Genomic DNA, 24,156 nt, shown 5'->3' with positions numbered 1-24,156 from the left:
GATTTAAAATGGGCTAGATTCCATTCATCAGGGCTCCTATAGGCCACACAGTTTTCTTAACCTGCCTTCGGGAGAGTGTAACATACAAGGTGAACTATGATATGCTGCTGATTGTGGAGTTCATCAGTTGGATTAGTATTAAACTCTGTGATTTATGACAGCTCCTGCCAAAAACGAGTAACTCTACACCAGGACTGATTTCTAAGCAGGTCAAATTCAATTCAATAAATATTTATTGAGTGCCTGCTATGTGCAAGGAACTGCGAAAGCCAGAGAAAGAAAAATTGCTTTTCTAAAAACAGTATGTTAAGGAGAAAAATCAAGCTCACCACAAGGTTCGAGTTCAGATTCAAAAGACTTAGATGTCTTCTAGAAATATCTAAGTTGCTCCCTAGAATGCAAGTGGTTCCTAACACCGAAATGCTTTAAAAAGAACAAATCTCGAGTCATACTATACAATAACAAACTTTTTAGGGCATCAACTAGTGCATGAAAGGATTGGTTCATTAGCAGTGTTACTCTTCATTCTTGAACTAAAAGGCAAAACACTTAGTACTGAATTAGGCTACAAATTCCATTATAGTCATTGAGTCAAAGGATTTTAGAGCTAAAGAGAACCTTGGAAATCACAATGACCAATACCCTCCTTTTGAGGAGGTCATTTTGATGGAACAATACTAAAACAAAGACATGGAACATGGCTGAGTTTACTGCTCAAAACCCTACTGTCTAGAGTTGAAAGTCAGGCACTCTCTCCTTAACACTATGCAATTGCCTGTTGTATTTGTTTAAATTTATTTAGAGACCTTCAAAGGGGCCTCTCTATATAAGTCTTTACCATTTCACACACATAAAAATATGTGCCTAATCTATACATATACTATATATACTGTATATTCACATACATTAAATATATATTTGACTATATCAAAGCAAAGGCACAAATATAAACACAGGATTTGTGAGTGCTGTAACAATTTTCAAAGCCATTAATTATTCTTGGAACACTCCTGTATTTAAGGATTTTCCCCACTGTGCCTTAATTGAAACTTCCAGTCAAAAGTTAACAAAGAGGTATTAGGTCAGCTAACATATTTCTTAGGTTCACCCCAGCCCCTGAAATGTATGAAAGAAATTCTACTGAAGCAAATGGAAACTTCAACAGTAAGGAATTGTGCCTAGACTGTAACAGACTTTCATTATAAAGCACTATAAAGCACACCTCATCTCATGGACGATGCAGTTATATTAAATCAAGCAATGTACCCACGAAGTGAAATACCCCATTTTTAACAACAGTATGAAAAACTTGAAAGAATCCCTTGCCTGTTCTCTTCATGTAAATGTTTTAAGAGGTTCCTTATTGCAATTACACAAAGGATATTATTATGATAAAAAGCATCCGTGAGTTCTTTGAATTCTTCCCACCTTAATTTAGCAAATCATCTTAAGTACATAAAAGTATATACACGTATACAGTATAAAATGTAAAGAGTATAAAAATAATATAAAATTCTTTCTACATAAAATATTAATTGGGCAAAACAAGGTTAGCATATAAAATTGGTTATGAATCTGGTATCTTTTTTTTTTTAAATATTTTATTTATTTGACAGAGAGAAATCACAACTAGGCAGAGAGGCAGGCAGAGAGAGAGGAATAAGCAGGCTCCCTGCGGAGCACAGAGCCCGATGTAGGGCTCGATCCCAGGACCCTGGGATCAGGACCGGAGCCAAAGGCAGAGGCTTTAACCCACTGAGCCACCAAGGCGCCCCATGAATCTGGTATCTTAATTAAGGTAGGATTTGGGCCAACTACCAAATTATTTATGGTTTTCAATGAAGCTTTCTTTAAATATAAGCGTCATTAAATAACTGACTAGCTGTAATTAAAATATCAATTTTCAATTGTGTGTTCATATCAATTGTGTGTTCATTTGTTCACTATCTTCCTTCCAAATGAAAACTGGTCTTCCTTAAAAGTGGAGACGTATCTCTTACTTGTCTGTTTCCTTCACCTAGTGTAGAATTTTGCATACAGTAGATGCAAAATAAATACTTGATGGCAGAAAGAAGGTATAGCAGGAGGAAAGGAACAAAGAACTTCTCAGAAGAGAATACTACAAATAGGAAAACCATACCTATAGTGAATAAACCTTTGTAAGTGAGTACAAAGTTTCAAGAAGAATTTGATCATATCAAATATTAGGGGGTAAAGAGATTTTTGATTTCCTTCTCATGGGAAGAGGAAAAATCATATTATTCCATGGAATGGTGTGCTTGAATCTTCATACTATGAACACAGACGCTAGAATCAATCAAACCTAGAATTTGGTGCTACCATTTTTAGTTTTCCAACACTGGGCCAGTTTTTTCTTCCAGAAAACTCAGGATGTTATGATTCTCAAAAGAGGAAATGTAAAGTGATCTGCACGGTACGTAGCACACAGCTGGTACTCAGTACTTCTTAGTACATCTTTTCCTTCTGTATTTTATATGATACCACATCATGGTAAACTGCAGATTTTGCCAACATATGAGAATCAGACCAAGGGCACTGACTGCTCTGCTGCGGATCACTAAGAGTTCTTTCAGCTCCTGAAATTCTTCATACTACCTGCAGCTCTGTAAAAGTCTGGAGTGTTTTGTGCAGGAAAGTAGCAAATGGTAATAAGCCCAGGTTGGTACTCCTAATATGGAATTAATACATCAGCAGTACGCAGCTGATGGAGTTTCTGAACAGGCAGAACATTTAGCTTAATAACTATTTTTGTTATTGCTATTGGAAGATAATGAGTGAGCTTAACAATTATTTAAATATTTGTATGTTAAAGTGCTAAAAATTTGATCAGTTATTTTCAAAATGCTTCTTTCATTACTAGGAAAATATCAGCAATTAAAAAATACTAAACAATAACAAAAGCAATGACAACAAAAAAACAACTTCCCCACATGTCTAAGCAGAGTAGATAAAAATAGTATCCTGACATCATTTAAATCAAGGCATGTTTCTAAAATGAGCTTAATATACAGGATAAGAACTTACTTCCATCTCCATGTTTTACTTATTTGCCCACTTAACTGCTAGAAGACTGATTAAAATGTATATTGTTTATTCTACAATATACAATTTTAAGACATGGTTTGAACATTACAAATGTTATTCCTTAAATCACTTCCTTACAACCCAATATAAAACTGACAAATTCTCTCAAAACTCTGTAGATTTTCTTACTTCCCGCTTATACACGTAGCAATTAGTTATCTACCAAGGTTTACTCTTCTACTTGTACTCAGCCTTTTCCTCCCACACTGTAATCTAGGATGACACTTTATTAATTACTTATTCTACCTCTACATTTTAAATCACTCCCTATCTACATACCTCTCCTCAATCTATGAACCTCTCCTATAGCACCACGCACACACAAAGTTATGCTCTGCTCAAACCCTCAAGCTATCTCTCAGAACTTTCTTCCTTTTCACCAGTTGTCACTTAGAGAACAACTGTTAAGTTACCCACACATTCTTTTTAATCTACCCCCATCACGTAAATGAAACTATTCTGAAAGGTCAACGATTGGCCTCTCTTCATGAAATTCAGCAACTTCTTAAATTTTCATCCTGCTTGGTTTCTCCACTTGGACTTGAATTTTGGTTTCCTCAGAATTGGAAACTATCTCCTTAATTGAAGCTGTCTCTACCCAAGAAATCAATCTGCCCTAATTCTTTTCCTACCTCTCTCATCGCTGTTTTTTGCAAGATCCTCTCTCCTTCACTGCCATCTAATTATAACTACAACCCCATACACAGACAAAATGCCAATCCCTGACTTTTTCTCTGACTCTCATCTTCTACTCTACATTGCAAATCTCTTACTGGTCTACAGCTTGAAATACTACCTTGGTGGGCATATCTACCAAACATACATCCTCAGTTTCAACTTCTCTCTTTAACTGCACATTCAACTTTCTGATTTCAAAATGGATTTCGCTCTGGCATGTCAAACTCAACATGGCCCAAAACAAACTTATGCATCAGCTCCCAAGCTTCCTCTTTTTCTTACTATGTTCCTTATCTCATTAAAAGCATCACTGCCTTCAGGCTAAAAACCTCGAGTCACTTTCACTTCACTGTCTCTTTCATCCTCTATCTCTAAAGGGTCACCCGCACCTGTAAATTTTACCTCCAAAATGCCCCCCACGGGGCGCCTTCATGCCTCGGTTGTTAAGCGTCTGCCTTCCGCTCTAGTCCTGATTTCCAGGGTCCTGGATCAAGCCCCACATGAAGCCTGCTTCTCCCTTCCCCCCCCACTCCCCCTACTGCTTGTGTTCTCTCTCTCACTGTCTCTCTCCATCAAATAAATAAACAAAATCTTAAAAAAAAAAAAGCCTCCCGCATTTGAACGTACGCTTGCTAAATCAACTCTCAATTCTCTAGTTCAGCCCTTCATTATTTCTTGCCCAGTCTGTTTTAATTCTTCTTGATCACTACTCCTACTTTAAAGTTTCTTTTCTCTTAATCCATGCTTTGTAGAGTCAAAAGAATAATCGACCACAGCATAGCCTTGACTCTTTTTCACACTCTGCTCAAAGATAATACTTCTCTTCTACCGAATAAAGTCCAAACTCCTTGAAAGAGCAGAGATCCTCTTCATCTTTCTCTAACGTACCTTCTCAACAATCTCCCTCTACCCACATTCCTTCAGCCTGTTGTATCCTACACCTCACTGGAATCCAAAACATCCTTGAAAGAGTAGCTGGATAACACCTCTACCAGCTGCATTCCTGGTCAACCCCTCAGCCCCCACAAGCACATCCTCCCCACCATATCCTACGTCACAGCACTTTATTTATACCCCATTACAGCCTTATTGCATTCTAGAGTATGCAGAACAAACTCTACTACATAGAATGGAATGGGTGTTTACAAATCTCTATCTTTCCATAGATGGAATTTGATAAATGAATGGTGAAATCAATAGATAGCGTATAAAGCAGCTTTGAAGAAAAGAAGAGTTGATTTAAAATCTGAATGGTAAAGATTTTATGAGAGTTGAAAAGATGACTAACCAGATTAAGGCTTTTGTTAAATGCGTGTCCTATGTCACAAGGATAAACCAAGGTGACTTGGTAGGATTCCTTTAATCTTTTATTTTATCAAAAGTTTTCCCTAAGGGGCGCCTGGGTGGCTCAGTGGGTTAAAGCCTCTGCCTTCGGCTCCTGTCATGATCCCAGGGTCCTGGGATCGAGCCCCACATCGGGCTCTCTACTCGGCGGGGAGCCTGCTTCCTCCTCTCTCTGCCTGCCTCTCTGCCTACTTGTGATCTCTGTCTGTCTGTCAAATAAATAAATAAAATCTTAAAAAAAAAAAGTTTTCCCTAAAATGGGAAAGGAGCAAACTTTGGGATCCCTCCACTTAGCCAAGCACAAGCTCAAAATCTCAGTATTAAGCAAAACTGTTCAGACACTTAATGTGTTATCATCTCCCCAAGTCTAAAAGTGCCCATGATTCTGCTAACATGGAGGAACTTCACTGAAGAAAAGGAAATACATGAAGAATGATCCAAATAAATGATATTCCCTATTCCAAGGGCCCAAGGACAGTGATATCTCAAACCCAACAAACATAAACAAGAGGCATCCAAAACCTATGCTTTATCCCACATATAATATTTTTCAGAGGTATAAGGAATTCATCTTAAGAATATCGACTATTATTTGTTAAAATAGCTGCATATATTCCAAGCATCTCTGATTGACAACTTTTAAAATAAATTATAGTTGCAGTAAAAGTATAAAGATGGAGAATGAATTACACTCCGGCTTGACAAATGTACTGAGTGTACTGAGGGTAAAAGGCAGGAAAAGGCTATTTGGCATCATCACTTTTTAAATGCTTTTAAAAGTCTTTCAATAATGTAATTTCAAATAAATGACAAGGACAACAAGACAAAACGTAGGCAGGTACTCAAGTTGCTTTGCTCTTTGGCATCAATTAATTCTTTTCTAATTTCCTGAACATCCATGTAAGCTCAGTACATTTAAGGATCTATTAGATGGAAAACTGTTCCTTCCACTTTCCATCACCTGGCTAAGACGCTTATTAAAACCAGGCTCAGGAACCTCACATTAATAAATTATCATTTCTCCCATACTGATTAGCAATCATTTCCTTACCCTCACCTCAGCATTTCCAACAAGAGTACAGTAATGCCGTTCCTAAGGGCAGTGCCCAGCAGAATCCAGAAAGGCAACTGTCGGAACAGCAGCCAAAAAACAAGGAGGTTCTTCTTCACTTTGCCCCCACTGTACTTCCCATAGGTCTGTATTACAGCCTTGTCCATACTACATGGTAATTACCTAATAAAAATAATATAATATAAATAATAGATTACCATTTATATGTCTGGCTGTGATGTCAGTGTCTTAGTTCCTTGACATGTCAGAGGCTGAGTTATACATCTTATCTAGCTTTGTATCCCTAGTAACAAGCCCTTAGTAGGAACAGAGTAGGCCCTCAATAAATGTTAAGTGTTTAAGAAACCCATCTCTTTGGAATAGATTCCAAATAGCTTTGGAATAGATTCCATATTTCAGGTACATCTGGACCTGGATATATATTCATTAGTAACAGCTCTGTCACTGTATCAGATATCCAGAGACCAGAAGAGTTTGGGGTTAGCTGTTGACTTAAACTGACACATAGAGCCAAGGCCAGAAAATATGTCTAAATGGGATGCTTTGGGATATGCTACCATCCTTTTTCTCAGTGAACCGTTTCAGTTTACTCAGTTTACTCAGTTTTCTCAGTAAACCATTTTGGGTTACAGAATACTTTACATCTCACAAAAAAAAACAAAAAAAACAAAAAAAAACCCACAACTGAGTAATGACTCTCTCCTACTCTCAGTGACTGTATATAGAAGTCTGCCCTCTGAAAACATAACAATTAGTTGGAACTGGAGTCTCAGTTGACTGTTTTAAATTCTAGATGCTAGGGAATGGTAAAACTACACACTTACTGCGAATTTCTACTACAGTCTGGGACTGCATCATATCCACTGTAAAATAAGTCTTTGATTTAGTTGGTAGCTGCAACATACTGAACTTAAAGTTCATTTCATATTTATCCTTCTAAGATCTGTCCTTGTTGAAGAGGCTTCCCAAAGAAAAACATGCCAACTAAACACCTAACCCTGCCTATCACGTAACTACCAGTAGGACTTGAAAGTTACTCTTTTCTGTTATTCACAAGCTAAACTCAGGCTATTGCTGTTAGTTTATAGAACAGTAGGTGATATGTCAAAAGATTAACATTTGGACTCATAATAAATATCCTAATCTAATCACCAGGACAATGTTGAGATGATGAACCATTTCCTTCACCACTGACAAAGAAAAAAAAAAGGTAAACACATGTGAGGGACACTTCTGTATTACACAATTTAATAAAATATATTTTCAGTTAGTAATTATCGATGCCTTTTTATTACTGTGTGGTAGAGTAGTGATGAACACGCTGAGGTCTTTCATAGTGATTCATGTGATTTCCCTCCATGAAGCCCATGAATGCATGCATAAATGAACACAATTATTTTCATTCTTGACAAATAATGAAGACAAAATAAGAAAAGCCATTCCAATGCACCTTTGCCAACACCCTTACCCACATTCCACTAAGTAGAGACTTTCATTAATAGTATTCCTTATGAGTCAGGTTTTTCAATTAGAGAGGCTAAACCCAAACCCACAAAAGAGTTAGTAAAATAAACAATGGCAGAGGCTTAACTATCAAAAACCATCTATTTTACCATAACCCATGGTGAAATAATTAAAAGTGGATAAAACTTATGTTAACAAGCAGTTACAAACCAAAATTATGAATATATTTTTAATGTTTGAAAAACAATGACTCTTATATTAACTATAGCTCACCTCTTCCTGATACCAATCTTTTTTATTTGCTGTGCTAACATTCACTCATAAACCATAAATGTACAAATTCTGACCTCTCGCAGAAGGGAATGGGGAGGGAGGGGCAGCTCCTTGATAGAATCTGACCCATGTGGTGCCCACTCATATAACAGGCATAGGGAAAAACCAAGAATTCCTTATCTTATGCCCAACTAATGGCTTAAGTAATGAAAGTGAGCTTAAATCGCATTTTCTTTAGAAAACCAAAGACAGTTACTTGCGCCTGCTAAATACACGCAGTTCTTCCCACTACATACTCCTCATTCTTAAGTATCCAATGCTAAAATCCAAACCTGACCTCAACCAGCACAGTTGCAATGTTCTGACACTATGACATCATTCTGTCTGGAGCATTTTAATATCACAATTTGAAAAAATTGGCAGAAGCTTAAATAGGTCACAATGAAGCCTAAAACTAAGGATATTTATCTGGCAAAATTTTCTGGCTCTGCATTTACCACCACCGGACCTAGAATTGTAGGCCTATCATTCATCTATCCATCTGTACTATACATAAGGATAAATGAAAATAAAGCAAATCTTATCACCTTCGTGTGCCACTAACACCACACTGACAGTGGCTTTTTGTGGCAAATATTCATAGACAGTTATAAGCCAAAGTAAAGGCAACTGCTACTATATGATTTCATGGAGGCTTTAGCACATCCCTACAAAGGATATTTTTTTAAAATTCCATTTCTTCAGTCACAAAAATATCAAGAGCCCTGTATCAACTAAATTCATAATTAGCCCCAAATATCTATGAAATGAAACCAGATGGTGCTACAAACATTTACCAATATACAGGGAATGGTACTAACTGCTTCAAAAACAAGAACTATTAATTCTGCACAGCAGCAAGCCACCTCTTAATCATATTTATTTCATAATCCTACTTAGTAAGAGAGGACACTGACAGCTAGTTTCTCAGTAGTCTCCAGTAAAATATTCAGGTTGCCTAGACTTCTCAGGGCACTAACATCCAGCTTGATTTCTTCTTGCAAAATTATTATTCATCTGAAAGCAACATGCAGAAACCACAGAGGTTTCTGATACTCTCAGCACCCCCACCTCCATCATAAATTTTCCTTTCACAATAAACAATGTGCAATCGAAAAGGTTTCCTGTTTCAAAATGGAATAGATGAAAGAAACTGTAACTCTACATTAACAACAACAAAAAGTTTCTTAATGAAGATGAATTCTCACAGATGGAAATGGAAACTCTCAAACACTGCTTCCCCACTTAAGGACTAATCTGGTTCTTCCTCTAGTAAATATTCTCAGCGTCATGCACTGTGGTTGTCATGAGTGGTCCCTCAGAAGGTTTTCTTAAAACACTTGTTTGCACTCGTTTGTTATTTAACAGTAACACAACTTCACATAAGACAGAGCAAAATACTTCCAAACTATTCTATGGCCATCTACTAACAAAGAGCAGCCAACAGTAAAAACTTTGCATATCTGAGTCATATAGAGGAACTTTGAACCTTGAAGAGTAGGACAAAAGGTAAAACACACACACACACACACACACACAAGTCTTTGCTCTGGATCCAACTTTTTAAAACACACAGAGTATATGCAGGAAAAATGGTCAATCCAAATCAAAAGACTGTTGCCATAACAATAATTATTAATTAATGGTAACAACACTTTGATGGTACAAATAAAACAATAGAAGAAGAAACCATAGCCAGGGCAAATAACAGGCACAAGCATAAAGAACTTACCACTTTGTCCATGAGTTTCCAAGTTTTCTCAACAGTCCTGCGATCTGCTGCTGCTTGCTTAGGAGGTCCAACTGCATCTTGAATAGCATCGATAATACCCAAAATCCGTCCTTTTCGGGGGTTTCCTCCTCGACCACCAGGGTTTCTGCCATTCATAGAATTTGCCATCTGGAACTTTAGTTCTTTGAAAGGCAGATTAAGGGGGAAAAAAAAAAAAGTTAGTTGGTCATGAAAATGTTTACCCAGCAGAAAACTGAACAGGTTAATTTGTACCCACTACATCCTCCACCAGTGAGAACAAAATCCAGGGTCCCAGGTTCAACTTCTCAAAAGCTATGAATTTGCACTCTCAATCTGTACACACAACAAACTGTAACCTTAGATTTGCTTTTGGAGCACTAAGAGTTAAAGATGTATCCTTCTCGAATTTCACCTGGCAAAGCCTTTATTAATACCCAACTCATAACCAAAAAAAAAAAAAAAAACAAAACAAAACAACAAAAACACCCAAAACAAAACAACTTACAAAGGTTTCCTTCAACTAGATAAGAACACAATGTTCTCCCCATCCCTGCCTTAATCTCAATTCAATGTATACTAGAACTAAAGCTCCCAGAAAACATTTTGAGAGCCTCACTTGAAAACCTCACTTTCACTCTCTCAGATTTCGCCCAGTTATAAAAATGTAAAGATTATTCTACAAGAGCGCAAGGGACATAGCTGTTGTCAACAAAGGCTTAGAACTTGGATTTTCCCCGCTAAAACCAACAAGTACGGATAGGGGAACATGGACACACGAACACCCAGTTCTTAAACCAAGGAGTTAGCCCCAAGTTAAGAGCCAAATAAACCAACAAACAACCCACTAAAAAAAAAGAGGGGTGAGAACCTGACAAGCGCGGGCACAGAAAGGAGAAGAGTGTTCACTTATTTTGCTCCTTTCCTCTCGTCTCACGCAAAGGGAGTGGGGGTCCAAAGCTTTGTTTCGGACGTCTGTGTTCCCTCCTCGTTCAGGCCCCTCCCCTGCCACTCCTGGACCTCAGCTCAGGGAGGAAGGTGGACACAGAAAGGCCAGAGTACCCCCTCGCACCTCCAGCGCCCGCAGACCCCGTCGGTCTTGGGCGCCCCGCACTCGGCTCCCGGGCGGACGCACCCCACCCCCCCACCACACACACACCCGGGATGTCTGCAATCCCCGCCGCCCGGCTCCCTTCACTCCCTCTGCCTCCTCTCCCGGCCCAGCCCGGGTTCCGGTCTTTAAATACCCTTCTTCAAACTGTGCCGGCCGCGGCGACAGCAGCTGGAAGCCAAGGCTGTCCCCTGTACCTCCGTGGCCCGCGGCTGGCTGCCCCAGGGTCCCCCGGCCGGAAAGAAGCGGCAAGCCTCCCCGGCGCCCCCTTCCCTCCCGGCCTTTCCCCGCCGTAGCTATCCAGAGACACGCGTGTGCGCGGGTCCTACTTTACACGCACGAGCCCAGGGTGCGTGGGTAGCCAGGGTAGGGAGTGTGTGATCGCCGTATAAGCACGTTCCCGAGGAAGGAGCAACCCAGAGCGCAGGCCACCGAGACGGGGAAACGCAACAATTACCGTCAAGACCAATCCACACCCGCTCTCCCCTCCCGCCCGATTCTCGGGGAGGCCGCGGGACGCCGCAGCAGCACTAGCCGGAGGTGGAGACCACTCGCTGGATACCCCACCCCGTAGGATACACACACATAGAGACCCAGGAGCGGGGCGGAGCCTGGGGGCGGGGCCGCGCGCCGCCAGGCCAATCCCACGCGCCCTTGCCCTGCCCGACAGCGGGCGGCGCCAATGGGTGGGAGGCGGCCGTCCTCCTCGCGCTACCCCCCCAGTCCACGTCTCCCACAGTACACAATGGCCCCAAAGGAAGGCCCGCTCGCGGCACGTCCCGAATAGAAAGAGACTCGGAGGGAAATGGGGGCACTGGACTCACCGAAGAACGAGAGTGGAAAAGGGAAAGGAGATGGAAGAAAGGATGCCAGGCACTAAGGAACTGACCAATAGGGAGTGGGCGGGTGGGCGTGAGCATTGGGAGCCCGAGCCAAAGCCAACTGGGGCTCAAAGGCGGGACTTCCTGCTTCGCTCACCTTCCTAGTCTTTGTTTCATAGCAACAGAGTAGTGGCTGAGAGGGTGTACTCTGGGCGGGTCCGAAGCTGAAGAATTTCATCTCCCTAGGGCTGCCAAACTCTTCTACCCAGGACAGCAGCCAAAGAAGTCTAAGGCACAGCTTCTTGCCGGCTGTCAAAAAAAGAGCAACAATCAGCCAGCTAGTTTCTGAGATGAAATACAAACCTCGCATAGAGTAAATGAGGGTTAACACCTGACTGCCAACCAAAACTTCCTAAATTTCTGAGTGTCTCTCTTTTCCTGTTGTTCTAGAGAGTGCAGATCAAACATTAGGCTGATGAAAAAGCATACAGTTGACAGTGCTGACCGAACAGTCTCTACTAAACAGGCCAGGGCAGTAAAAGAACCAGGTTATAGAAATTGCTAATATATACATCACACCTTTTAATCTAGTGCAAGTTTCTGCATAAATGACTGAAGAGGAAATTTTTGTTTGTTTGTTTGAGTCAGCTTTACATAGATTTCTCTCCGTCTTAAAAACAACCTTATGGTATCTGCCATTCTCTTCTTATATTTGTGATCTCTTTTCTGTGGTTCCATCACTATAGCCTTATCAAGAACCACATCTGGCTAATCTTAAAAGGAAAAATCTACTGTGCTGGGACCCGTCTTTCAACATGATCAAAAGTTAAACAAATGTCTTCTATTTCTTTCTGCTTAATTTCAATCCTACCACCGGTGCTACTAACAATTGCTCTGGATTGTCATGCTTTGGAATTTTCTTTCCACTACAGTTGGTAGTACTGAATGCACTTTACACCTTAGGCTTCTCAGATGTTGTGCTATTTTGTGTCTTTTTATAAAAAATATATAAATTTCTATTTTTTCTCTAACCTGTTAACCTGATAAAATATTTCTCAATGGTTCTAACCACTTTCTAGCTAAATAAATGTTTTAGTACTGTGATTACTACAGTCAAGAATCCTGAGTTGTTATAATTTACTCTACAAACGTACATTCAGATGGATATGATTTTCATTTGGTTGAAACAGGCAAAACGAGCTTTTTGCAAGCAGTCAGGTGATAGAATGTGGTTCAGGAAGTAATTTAGTTTCTTGGCATTATTTCTATGCCAATAGTTTAAGAGTAGTTCCTTGTTTTCACATTGTGTTTATCTACAATAGTGCTAACCTCTCCATATCTCCTCCACCCATTCCTATCTCCTTTACTCATGGTAACAGTAGCTATCTTTACTAAGGGAAGACTGCAAAAGGGAAAAATTTATTAAGTCACCTTTTAAATAAATTTTAAAAATGTATGAACTCTGTATAGAAGGTTTCAGCATGTAGGAAAATAGTGGCTTAAGGGAACACTGTAAGTACATTACTCATATTCACATCTGGGTAAATGTAGAGTAAGTAAAATACATGTTACAGCATGTGGCATTCTCCTTTATTAGTTTTGCAACTGAGAGAGATGACTTAATGAGAAAATGGCACTGCCTACGTTTCAAGCATATGATATTGATACAAATTTAAGCTTTATGGGATATGGTAATATGTTATGTATATATGTAACACATATATACTCACACAATATCAAGAAATTACAGCCTCATTCTCAACTTTATCAAAGTCATCTAAAGTCTAAGTAAAGTTCTGATGTAGCAGAGTTTCCATTTGAACTCATACTAGGATTCACGGTTTGGCTAAGTCTGATTAAGTGATGAGGCAGTAGCCATTTCTACAAGTTGTTAGCATAAGTTGATATGCATGGGAGAATAAAGACCTGTTGGGATAAAAATTCACACCCCAGGAACCTCCAGTGGAAACACAAGAGAATGAGTATAAGAAAGGACTACATACTTGAGAACTATAAATATGAACACACACACACGCACATATACACACACACAATGTGTTCATAGGAGACTTCGGAACATAAATGTTAGTACTTCAAGGTGGCAGAGCTGATTGGAAAAATACTTTTCTCGTTTCTACATAGAACAAGTCAATTTCCAACACTGTGCAGTTCAACACAAATGCAGCATCCTTTGGCAGTGTGGTGATTTATAACCTGAGAGAACTTGAACATGGCATCTTCACAGGAGAGGAGTGTTCTCCTGGAACATCCTGACCTGAGGTAGAATGGTAAGAGACTCCTGCCCAAGAGTCTTGCAAGCACTATAGCAGTCAGTAAGTGAATAATATGAAGAGGTTGATCATTAGCACATGGGAGACCCTTCCCCTAGGAATCTGAGAAAAGACTGGGAGACTTTGTGGCAGGAGTGCTGAGAAATTTTGTAATGACAACTATGAACCCTTGTAATTGGAGTATTAATATTTAACATTAATATCTGTACTCACTGGCTAGTGCCATGTAGGGAAATGTAGATTACAGTCTTGTCTTTGAACACAGGGAAAAAAATTAAAAAGAAGACAACTCTTTGGGATAAATTTTTGGACTTTTTTCATTCAGTTTGATCTTTTTCTTTTTTTTTTTCTAACTTTGCCAAATTCACAGGGGTCCCATGTGATAATAGACATGAATTGACTAACAAAGCCTTCTCATAATTTATTTGACTTGTAATAGTTACTCAAAAACAAAATACTTATTGAATGAATGAATAGACTATTTAGGGTCTCAAATAGGAAATATAAGGCTGTCCCTGTTCCTGTGCAAAGGAGAATCCACTGTTTTCACAATTCTAAGCAAGATGTTACATTTCCTACAAGGCAGATTTTCAATGCCTCTCCTAACATAAAAATAGAAACTGACACATCACAAAAAAACGAATCCTCTAGAGATTCATTTGGAATGGGCACAAATGCACAGGCTAGAGAGAAATAAGAGCATTACTGCCTCGTCATATTTGGGTTTAACAAGTCATTCCTTGTTAAGAGGAATAGATTTCCATCTGTCTTTAACAACACATACTAATAGCTGACAATGAGGGATGGTGGATATATGGTTTCATCAGACATAACCAGACTCTTGAGCACAAGTTTGGGCTCAACTGGGATTCTTCCTAAACAGTGACAGCAAAAACAAAAATAAGAATGGCAAGGAAGATAGAACTTTATCTATCTCATGTATAGAAAAATCTGAAGGTAGGAATTACAGATAGGAATGGTGGGTCCACAGTTTTCTCAAGGATCCAAGTTACTATCTTCCGTATTATCCCAGAACCCAAAATGGTTGTTGGTGCTCCAGCTATTACCACTGATTTTCAGTCTACAAGCTAAGAAGAAAGCTAAAGGTTCTATTGAACTTCCAGCTCAGTCACTACCTTTTAAGCAATTTTCAGAGAACTCCCACAAATATTTCTCTTTAGAGGACAGAACCCAGTCCCATAGCCAAGCTTAGTTGCAAAAAGGTCTGGAAGACAATGTGTTTTTATAAAGGAAGCAATGTAACCAGCATAAAATTAAAGTTTGGGTTCTAAAGAGAAATGGGTGAATAGGTGTTTGGCAAGAAACTGGCAACTCTTACCACAAAGATCTTGTTCTAAGAATTAAACTTAAGATTAATAAGTCAGTTCTGGAAGCAAAAACTAGAGTTTCCAATGCTGGTGGTATGAGATAATGAAAATTTGGGATACTCGGCTGAAATTCAGAACAAATATGTGTATATATACACATACAAATATGTGTATATATAATATGTAACATATATAGATATTTATAAGTTGTTCCTTAGCAAAAACTAGTTTCTGCTATTATTAAATATATAAGTGCTTAGAGTTTATTATATGAAAGTGTGTATAGTAAATTATAATTTTCGATAGAGCATGTGAGTTCAGTGATCCTGAACAATTCAATATCATAGGGTGCAGAATGGGCAAAATCAAGTAAGCAACTGCCTTAATGCATTTTTACTCTAAACTGTTTATCAGATTAGACAGCTATTTATGTGGGGGAAAAAAAGAAACCTTTAAGATCACTCCACTTCTTTGTGATTTTCTTTCCCAGACAGTTGATTCCCAGGCCCATCATTTCAATTATTCTCTGGAAAATGATTTGACAGTTGTTATTTGTAATAAAAAGGATTTATACTAAAGTGTTAAATATAGCTACTTCAAAACTTGGAATAAACCTATTACTTTGCCTCAGTTCTGTATTCCTTCGTACTTCCATTGCATTCTTCATATTTCACAGTACCTTTTCCATGTTTCCCTAACATGTCTTGATTCAGAAAAATGTGGATCATTTTCTTTTCCCTCAAGAGAGTGTATAAGGAATGTAAAATTTGATACAATTTGTCACAATAATTTCTCTACAGTCCCTGTGCATTTTGATTATACCACATTAATACAAGATTGAATTTTTATTTTAATTTTTCAATTAAACAAAATATATAAATTCAAAATTTCAACGCTGAAGGGGATCTTGGTACTGATCACATGACGTGGTTTGGCAGAAAGTTTGTCCATGGTGACTGAACCCTAAAAAACATACATAATAGGGGCACATGTGTGGCTCAGTGGGTTAAAGCCTCTGCTTTCGGCTCAGGTCATGATCCCAGGGTTCTGGGATTGAGCCCCACATCCAGTTCTTTGATCAGCAGGGAGCCTGCTTCCCTTCCTCTCTCTGCCTGCCTCTCTGCCTACTTGTGATCTGTCTGTCAAATAAATAAATAAAATCTTTTAAAAAAATACATAATAAACTCATAATGTGTAGTATATAAACTATGTAATCGTGTGAGAAATATAATTGCTAATCAGACCAGTATTTATATATACCAGCTATATATTCATTTTTCTACTCAAGAAGTCAAATTATAACCGGAAAGTTCTGAAATGAACATATAAATCAGAAGCCCATTACCTCTAGGAATAGCTCTAATCATGTCAGCAGAGATCTGATATATTCTAAATCTGCAGAAAGTCTATCCATTGGTTCCCAAGTTTCCAATTCCCCCAATTCCCAAGTTACTCTTTTCTATTTTAGGTCTCTTGATTGTTTTGAGACAAAACATCTACTAGGCATCCAACTTTATCAGCTATAACTTTTAACTGCTCATTTATTCACTTATTCAACAAACCTTTTTGAGTATCTAATATATGCCAAGCATTATGCCAGACATCAGGGAATACAAAGATGATTAAGCAGTAGTCATTGTTTTCAAAGAGAAAGCAGGCATATTCAGAGATCATTATAAACTCAAGTGGTAAAGGCAGTAATTTCTTGAGGCAGAGATCATTATGAGAAATTGAGGAAAGGCAACTAACCCAGCCTGGAAAAGTGATTACAAAGCTGAAACATATAAAATAAATAGGATTAGCAGTTAATCACGAAAGGTCATTACTAGTCAGCGGAGGCCTCATGAGCAAGGACATAAAAGAAAGAAAACATGTATGCACAGGAAATAAATGGCTCCATTTTGTGGGAAGCAGAGAAAGGTAAATCAAAGGGCAAACATGGTAAATAACAAGTAAACTAAAATGAGGCCTCAGGTGCCCAATTAAAGACTTGGTATTTTATCTTTTTTGATGGGGAAACGTTGAGAGGTTTAAGCCAGGGAAGAGTACACTGGATTAGAAAAGTGAGGCACATAACATTGTAACATTCATATTCCTGAGTGTTCATCTTGATGGCCAGATGGATAATAGATTGCAGAGGAATAAAACTAAAGGCAGGGTGGCCAGGGAGGACATATGTAATAAGCAATGAAGATAACCTAAAATGAAGCAGTGGTACTGGAGATAAGAAGAAAAGAGTGAGATATTTGAGAAATGTTGAAAAAAATGGTTTCCAATCCTCTCTGGCCATTAGAATAACAAATTTCCAAGCTGTCCTCCCAGAGATTTTGCTTTCATTGATCTAGGGTAGTTTTAAAGTTTGCTAAGGTATCCTAATTAGCAACTGAAGCTGAGAACCAGATTAGATAATGTAGTAATCACTGAAAAATTCAGGAATATAAAAAGTGCAGAAAATAGAGGAGTTAAAACAGGTTAATATTCCAGTTTTAATGACTTAGCAAAAGAGAACCTTAACAATTATCAGAGTATATCAAAGGACAGTCTATTTGGGGGAAAGGGAAAATTAATTTGGTTTTTAAAACTAAAAAATTTGGCATCTATCAAGTAAGCAGAAGGATATTTTTAGTTAGATGATTGGAAATATGTGATCTTACGTTTGGCAACATTGACAAATAAGTAATAACAGAGAGACGTGATGGCATGAAGGGAGATTATCTGGGATAAGAAGAGCATTGAGTTGAGAGATGAATCTTGAAGATCAACATTCAGAAGAAATCAGAGAAAAAAATATATCACAAAAAGATGGAGGATCACAAAAGAAACCAGTTGGGGGTAGTACCCTAGAAACCAGGAGAGTCTAGTGTTTCTATGAAGCAAACAACAATTTCAATTATAAGGAGAGGGGTCCAATAAGGAAAATGCAAAACACCCACTGGAGTCAATAATTGAGAGATCATGTGTGACCTAAATGAGAACAATGTCAATTAAAGAATGAGTTAAAAAGAATGGGATATTAAGGCACCTGGGGGGCTCAGTTGGTTGAGCATCTGACTTTGTCTTGGGTCATGATCTCAGGGACCAGCTTCAGGCTCTGCCCTCAGTGGGAGTCTACTTGTCCCTCCACCCCTACCTCCCACTCGTATACTCTCTCTCTCTCTCTCTCAAATTAATAAATAAAATCTTAAAAAAAAAAAAAAGAATGGGATATGAGGAACGAAAAGTAGAGATTAGTCTTTTAAGAAATCTGTGTAAGGATGGAGAAGAGACCTTGGTATCTACAGATGAATACAGAATTGGGTGAGGTTAGGGAGGCCAAAATTTTGGACTGAAAGAAACTAAAGCATGAGTGTACATGTGGAAAAATTAATTAGAAAGAAAGAGATTAAAGGGCATGTAATCCTACAAGAATGGAAAAACAGGATCTCTGAGATCTCAGAGATCTCTGAGAATGAAAAGGGAGAAACATGAAAATATTTAAATAATAGTATCTATAAAATAATGCGTAATTTTATTATAAATATTTTTAGAGGTGGTAAGAGGTTGAGGGTGGCCTGTTTGTTGGTTTCTAACTTCACTAGATAAAGTAGTAGACTTCTCAAATAGACTTCTCAAATAGAAGGGAACTTAAGAGGGGTAAAGGTTTTGAGTTGAAGAAAAGAAAAAGGAAAAGTAAGAGAAAAACACAGAATCCATTCAGAGAACACAGTGGAGTTTGGAGACCATGAATTAGACTGTGATACCAAAGTAGAAGGATTTGTATATTTCTCTAGCAGGGTGCTGGGGAAGTAAGATTGTAGCTTCAAAACAGGTTTGTGTTTCGATTGAACAGGCTTTGCAAAATGCAAGAATGAAAGAAATCAAGAAATCAAAAAAAATCACATCTTTTGGTGAGAGAGTATAGTTCAGATGATCAGCTAGATGGTTCAAGATAGTTCAAGATGGGTCAGGAAGGAAGAGAGCACACAGAACAGAAAAGATGGTTATCTTTTTCACATAAAGCGTTAACACACCTCAGCATCAGCAAAGTCATGTTATAATAATCTTGCCCCAAAAGAAATTATTCCACTTGCTCATGCCTATGTGCAGGTGCTTGTGAAAAATTTTACAGCTTTGCATGGACGTTTATACCATTAGGTATGCTTTTATGTACAGTCTACATGTAGTTAAATAAATTTTAAATACTCTTTCTTTTGCAGTATGTTTACTGTTCCAGTAACAAGAGTAAAATAATAATAAAAAAAGACACTTTCTCACACTAATAAAATTTTTATTTAAAATATTCGTGGTAGGGGTGCATGGGTGGCTCAGTTGGTTAAGCATCTGCCTTCAGCTCAGGTCATGATCTGTGGGTCCTGGGATCAAGCCCCATGTCAGGCTCCCTGCTCAGCAGAGAGCCTGCTTCTCCCTCTCCTTCTGCTGTTCCTTCTGCTTGTGCTCTCTCTGTGTCAAATACATAAATAAAATCTAAATAAATAAATAAAATAAAATGTTCACCAAAGGGCACCTTGGTGGCTCAGTCGGTTGAGAATCCAACTGTCCAATGCTTGCTTTGGGCTCAGGGTGGTGAGATTGAGCCCCTCATTGGTCTCCCTGCTCAGCAGGGATTCTGCTTGAAATTCTCTCTCTGCCTCTCCTGTTGCTCCTCCTCTTACTCACATGCGTGAGCACATAGGTCCATGTGCTCTCTCTCTCTTCCTCTCTCAAATAGATAAATCTTTAAAAATCAATCATCAATCAATCAATGTTCATGGAATGTATTTTTCACAAAATAATGAAACATTAAAAAAACAAAACTATTAACTTCATTTTACTATTTTTAAATGGTTGCCCAGACTACAAAAGACATTTTTAAAAACAAAGAGTTATTGGCTTTTTACCCATTTGTATATTTTAACCACTAACGTTGTATGTGCCTTTTCACACTGAGTGAAACAGCAATCGTCTAGAAATAAAATATCCTTCTAAGATGACATACAGAAACATGGGACATACAGAAACATACCAAGGACAACTTTCTGGACTACCACTTGCTCTACCATGTCATTTTAATTTCTTAATCTATGAGTAAAGGGTATATACAATCATTAGTAGGACTCATTTCCATTAATAGGGTGCTGAATGTCAAAGAACCAGAAAGGGTACTAATCAAGCCCGGGCTCTCTCAAAGCAGCATCTTAAAAACTCAATGGTATTTTTTAAAAAAATAAACAGTATTAAGTCGATCACCAAAACTCGTGTTTCTGTCAGTTGTCAAACACCGCTCCATAGACATTCTATCAGACTATGCCATGTATGAATTAGATTTCCAGTGTTTTCGATTGGGGTTGGACCTGGGTATGACTGGGATTGTCAGACCACTTTCAATGGTTTCTCCATTTTTTTTTTAAAGATTTTATTTATTTATTTGACAGAGAGAGATCACAAGTAGGCAGAGAGGCAAGCAGAGAGAGTGAGAGGGAAGCAGGCTCCCCGCCGAGCAGAGAGCCCGACGCGGGACTCGATCCCAGGACCCTGAGATCATGACCCCAGCCGAAGGCAGTGGCCCAAACCACTGAGCCACCCAGGCGCCCCGGTTTCTCCATTTTTTCATTCCTTTCTCACTTCGTGGTTTTGCCCCGGCACACTGTGTGCAGACACACACTCTCACACCTTTAGTGCGGCCCATCTGACTAAACTTGCTTTACTTAACCAATCTTAAATTCCTAGTACTCAGCTGTCCTGCTCCTTAATGTCTCAGTTAACCCACATTGTATACATTGTATTCAGATTGTATTCAATTTTTTCAGGCAAGCTCCTGTTTTCTCTCTCTGCCCTCTTTCTTTATAGCCCTCCCCCACTTGCTTGGTTAAGAAATTATGACAGATTTTCTCACATGATTGGTATATAAGCTCAATGTGTTATCATTTTCCAAATAGTTCCAGTTTATTTCAGGGTAGTAGGATGTTATCATCAGGTAGCATTTTATGAAGTGTCAGGCTTGGGTTGGGCTATTGATTTTGGTTCTGCGCACCCCACTACCCCACCACCACATCAAACGCCTCCCCAGCAAAAAGTCATTTGGTCCACTTTTACACATTTTTTTTTCCTCTGTCACATCTTGTTTTTGTTTTCCCTGCTAGCCAGAGGAAAGTGTCTATTTCCAATATTAAAAAAAAAAAAATCAAGAAGGCTTCATGTTGTTATTTAATCTGTAATATTAATGAAAAAACAGATGTACTTTTAAAATATAATTTTATGACCAGCAAGCCAGGATGAGAGGCAGAGACCTCAGTCAGGAGATACATAAGAAGCTTATATTTTCTACAGTCATGAAAAGGAATATTCACATGAATAATACTGACCTATGAAATATAGATCAAAGGCTTTCTTACCAGCTACAGTTGCATCTAAATATGAAGAAAAATGGATTTGAAAATAAAAGATGGCATTTTGGAAGGCATCCTCTGAGAAGGGACTGAGGTGATGAATACAATTAATTTCCTACTCTTCTTCTCTTTATGCCCTCCTCTCAATTGTCCATGTCACTCTCACAGGTCACAAAAGATTGCTGAGAAAGCAATCAAAATTGTGAGCATTGATTTTTTTAAAATGTACATAGAAGAATAAATGAGGGGATTATATGAGTTGAATGTCAACAGCAGAGAGAGAGAGACTACCTGCTAAAGTTGGTCAATTTCCTAAAGAAGCAGCAGGGGAAAAAATGTTTATAAACATTCTTGGGGTAAATAACCTTCGTGATTCTTCTCAGTTGCTAAATCTCTTGACAATCTTCCCCTTCCCCTCAGTTACAATAAGTCCGCCCAAAAAAGGAAGGAAGGAAGTTAATTCATACCTTAAAAGTCTCTCTCCTTCTTCTCACATTTACCCTTAGTTGATTTTTTTTAAGCATTAAACCATTCTACTATTGCATCAATGCATATAAAGAATAGCCAGAGAATCTTCACTCTGGGTCAGGTACAAGGTAATTCTTGCATGAAATTAGCTATTTCTAGGCAGAATTAAAAATAATGCTACCATGGCTCACGCAGCTTTCAAGCAAGCTTCTTTTCTAAATTCCAGTGTAGATGGCTTATCCTCTGCCTCTTAGCCACAACAAACCAGACGGAAACATGTCTTCTTACCTGTGGATATTGACAGAGATGTGTTGTAGGAAATAAGTGCTATTGTGAAATTGAGATTATATAATGCACAATTAAGCCATATTATTGGTGGGAAATGAACAGGACTATGTTATATTTCTGGAGTTTCTCTCATACATACTGTAATTACCTGCTATCAGTATATTCAACAAGTATTTGATGTAAATATATAATTACAGTGCCTACTATAAAAGTAAGAAAGAAATGAGTATTAACTTGGGCAAGGAAAGAGAGGGAATGTCCCATGGAGAAAGTAAACTGGACCTTCAAGGATGTTGAAGGAGGAAAACATAAATTTGGAGATAAGGGTTAAATGGAATGCACAAAAGAAGCATAACAAACAATTAAGTCTATGTGCCCAAGGGAAGGAAAGGTGCCAGTTCCTATAGTAGAAAGTTCACATTAAAAATGTCAAAATGCAACAGACAATAAAAAACAATTATGGAAATTTATTTTAAATTATATAATTGGGAGTTTGTACTAATTCTGTAGACAAAAGGGAACTTTAAGGTTACTGAAGAGGATAAAGATAAAATAAAATCAGTATTGGGACGCCTGGGTGACTCAGTTGGTTAAGCGGCTGCCTTCGGCTCAGCTTGTGATCCTGGCGTCCTGGGCTCGAATCCCACATAGGGCTCCTCGCTCGGTGGGGAGCCTGCTTCTCCCTCTGCCTCTGCCTGCCACTCTGTCTGCCTGTGCTCACTCTTTCTGACAAATAAATAAATAAAATATTAAAAAATAATAATAAAATAAAATCAGTATTTAAGGAGCATCGTTGTTAGTGTGGTGGACTATCTAAGAAAGTCTAGAAATGAAGAGAATGGTGGTGAGGGCTCTTGTTATGACACTGTTGACCCAGTTTGGGTTCAACAGTTTAGGATCTAGAATGGGTAGGTAGTAGGAAAAAATTAGAAGGATGAATGTCAGACACACTTTAAAGCAGAAGAAAGATTGTGACTTTGACTCTAATTGAATATAAATTTAATTGAAGTATAAAATAATAGGGTGCCTGGGTGGCTCAGTGAGTTAATCATCTGCCTTCAATTCAGTTCAGGTCATGATCCCAGAGTCCTGGGATCAAGCCCCATATGGGGATCCCGGCTCAGTGGAGAGTCCGCTTCTCCTCCCACTCTGCCACTCCCCTGCTTGTGCTCTCTCACTCTCATTCTCTTGCTCAAATAAGTAAATAAATAAATCTTTAAAAAAATTAAATGAAGCAAAATATAACATATCTGAACATATGTGTATTTGATAAAAATAGAAAAGTCAAGAACAGGAATAGACTTGGGGTTATAAGTTCATTTTCATACACATGGACTCCAGGTCGTATTTGATGATAAAGAGGTATTTCTCATGGAGGTTTCCTATCTTCTTCTGTATCACAATATCTAACAATATCTGGCAACATAATTGTTAGTTTGATAAATGGGAAAAAAATCTTAAGATAGAGGAAATCTCTGGGTTAAGAAGATCTAATGCTTTGATTCCAAATACACACCCCTTACTTAGTGATACAATATAGCCTTTGATTAAACATACTAAAAGGGGATTTCATTCCTATCTAGCCACTTCTGATGATGAGAAGAGAGCTCTTTCTTACAGAGAACCCAAGTCTATGTACTCAAAGATAATTCAGTGACTTCAGTTCTGCCACTTGGAACCACAGAGAAAAATATAATCTTCTTTTTGGTTGAAACCTCTTCACAGTATATCAGTATGACAATACATAACTCCCTTAACC

At 38.4% G+C, this 24,156-nt stretch overlaps 1 protein-coding gene across 4 annotated transcripts in view; it reads right to left on the bottom strand.

The window, feature by feature from the left end:
* CBLB (Cbl proto-oncogene B) overlaps positions 1–11,415 on the bottom strand; it is a 222,857-nt gene extending 211,442 nt beyond the window's left edge. For 2 of the 4 annotated variants that reach the window (XR_006818015.1, XM_046002091.1), the window contains exons 1-2: positions 11,294–11,415; positions 9,708–9,889 (exon numbers count right to left, since the gene is read on the bottom strand). Coding sequence is in view for 3 of the 4 variants with exons in the window: in XM_046002091.1 (XP_045858047.1) it covers positions 9,708–9,875 (168 nt within the window). In the remaining variant the exon portion in view is untranslated. Of the gene's footprint in view, positions 1–9,707; positions 9,890–10,972; positions 11,110–11,165; positions 11,254–11,293 lie in introns of those variants that run through there. The other 2 variants (XM_046002092.1, XM_046002093.1) reach the window with 2 other exon arrangements.
* Between the last annotated feature and the right edge of the window lie 12,741 nt (positions 11,416–24,156).

This window comes from Meles meles, chromosome 4, assembly GCF_922984935.1.
Source record: "Meles meles chromosome 4, mMelMel3.1 paternal haplotype, whole genome shotgun sequence".
In the NCBI taxonomy this organism is placed as follows: domain Eukaryota; kingdom Metazoa; phylum Chordata; class Mammalia; order Carnivora; family Mustelidae; genus Meles; species Meles meles.
Note: the sequence above shows the minus strand (reverse complement) of the source record. Positions and strands in the feature narration are given on the sequence as shown.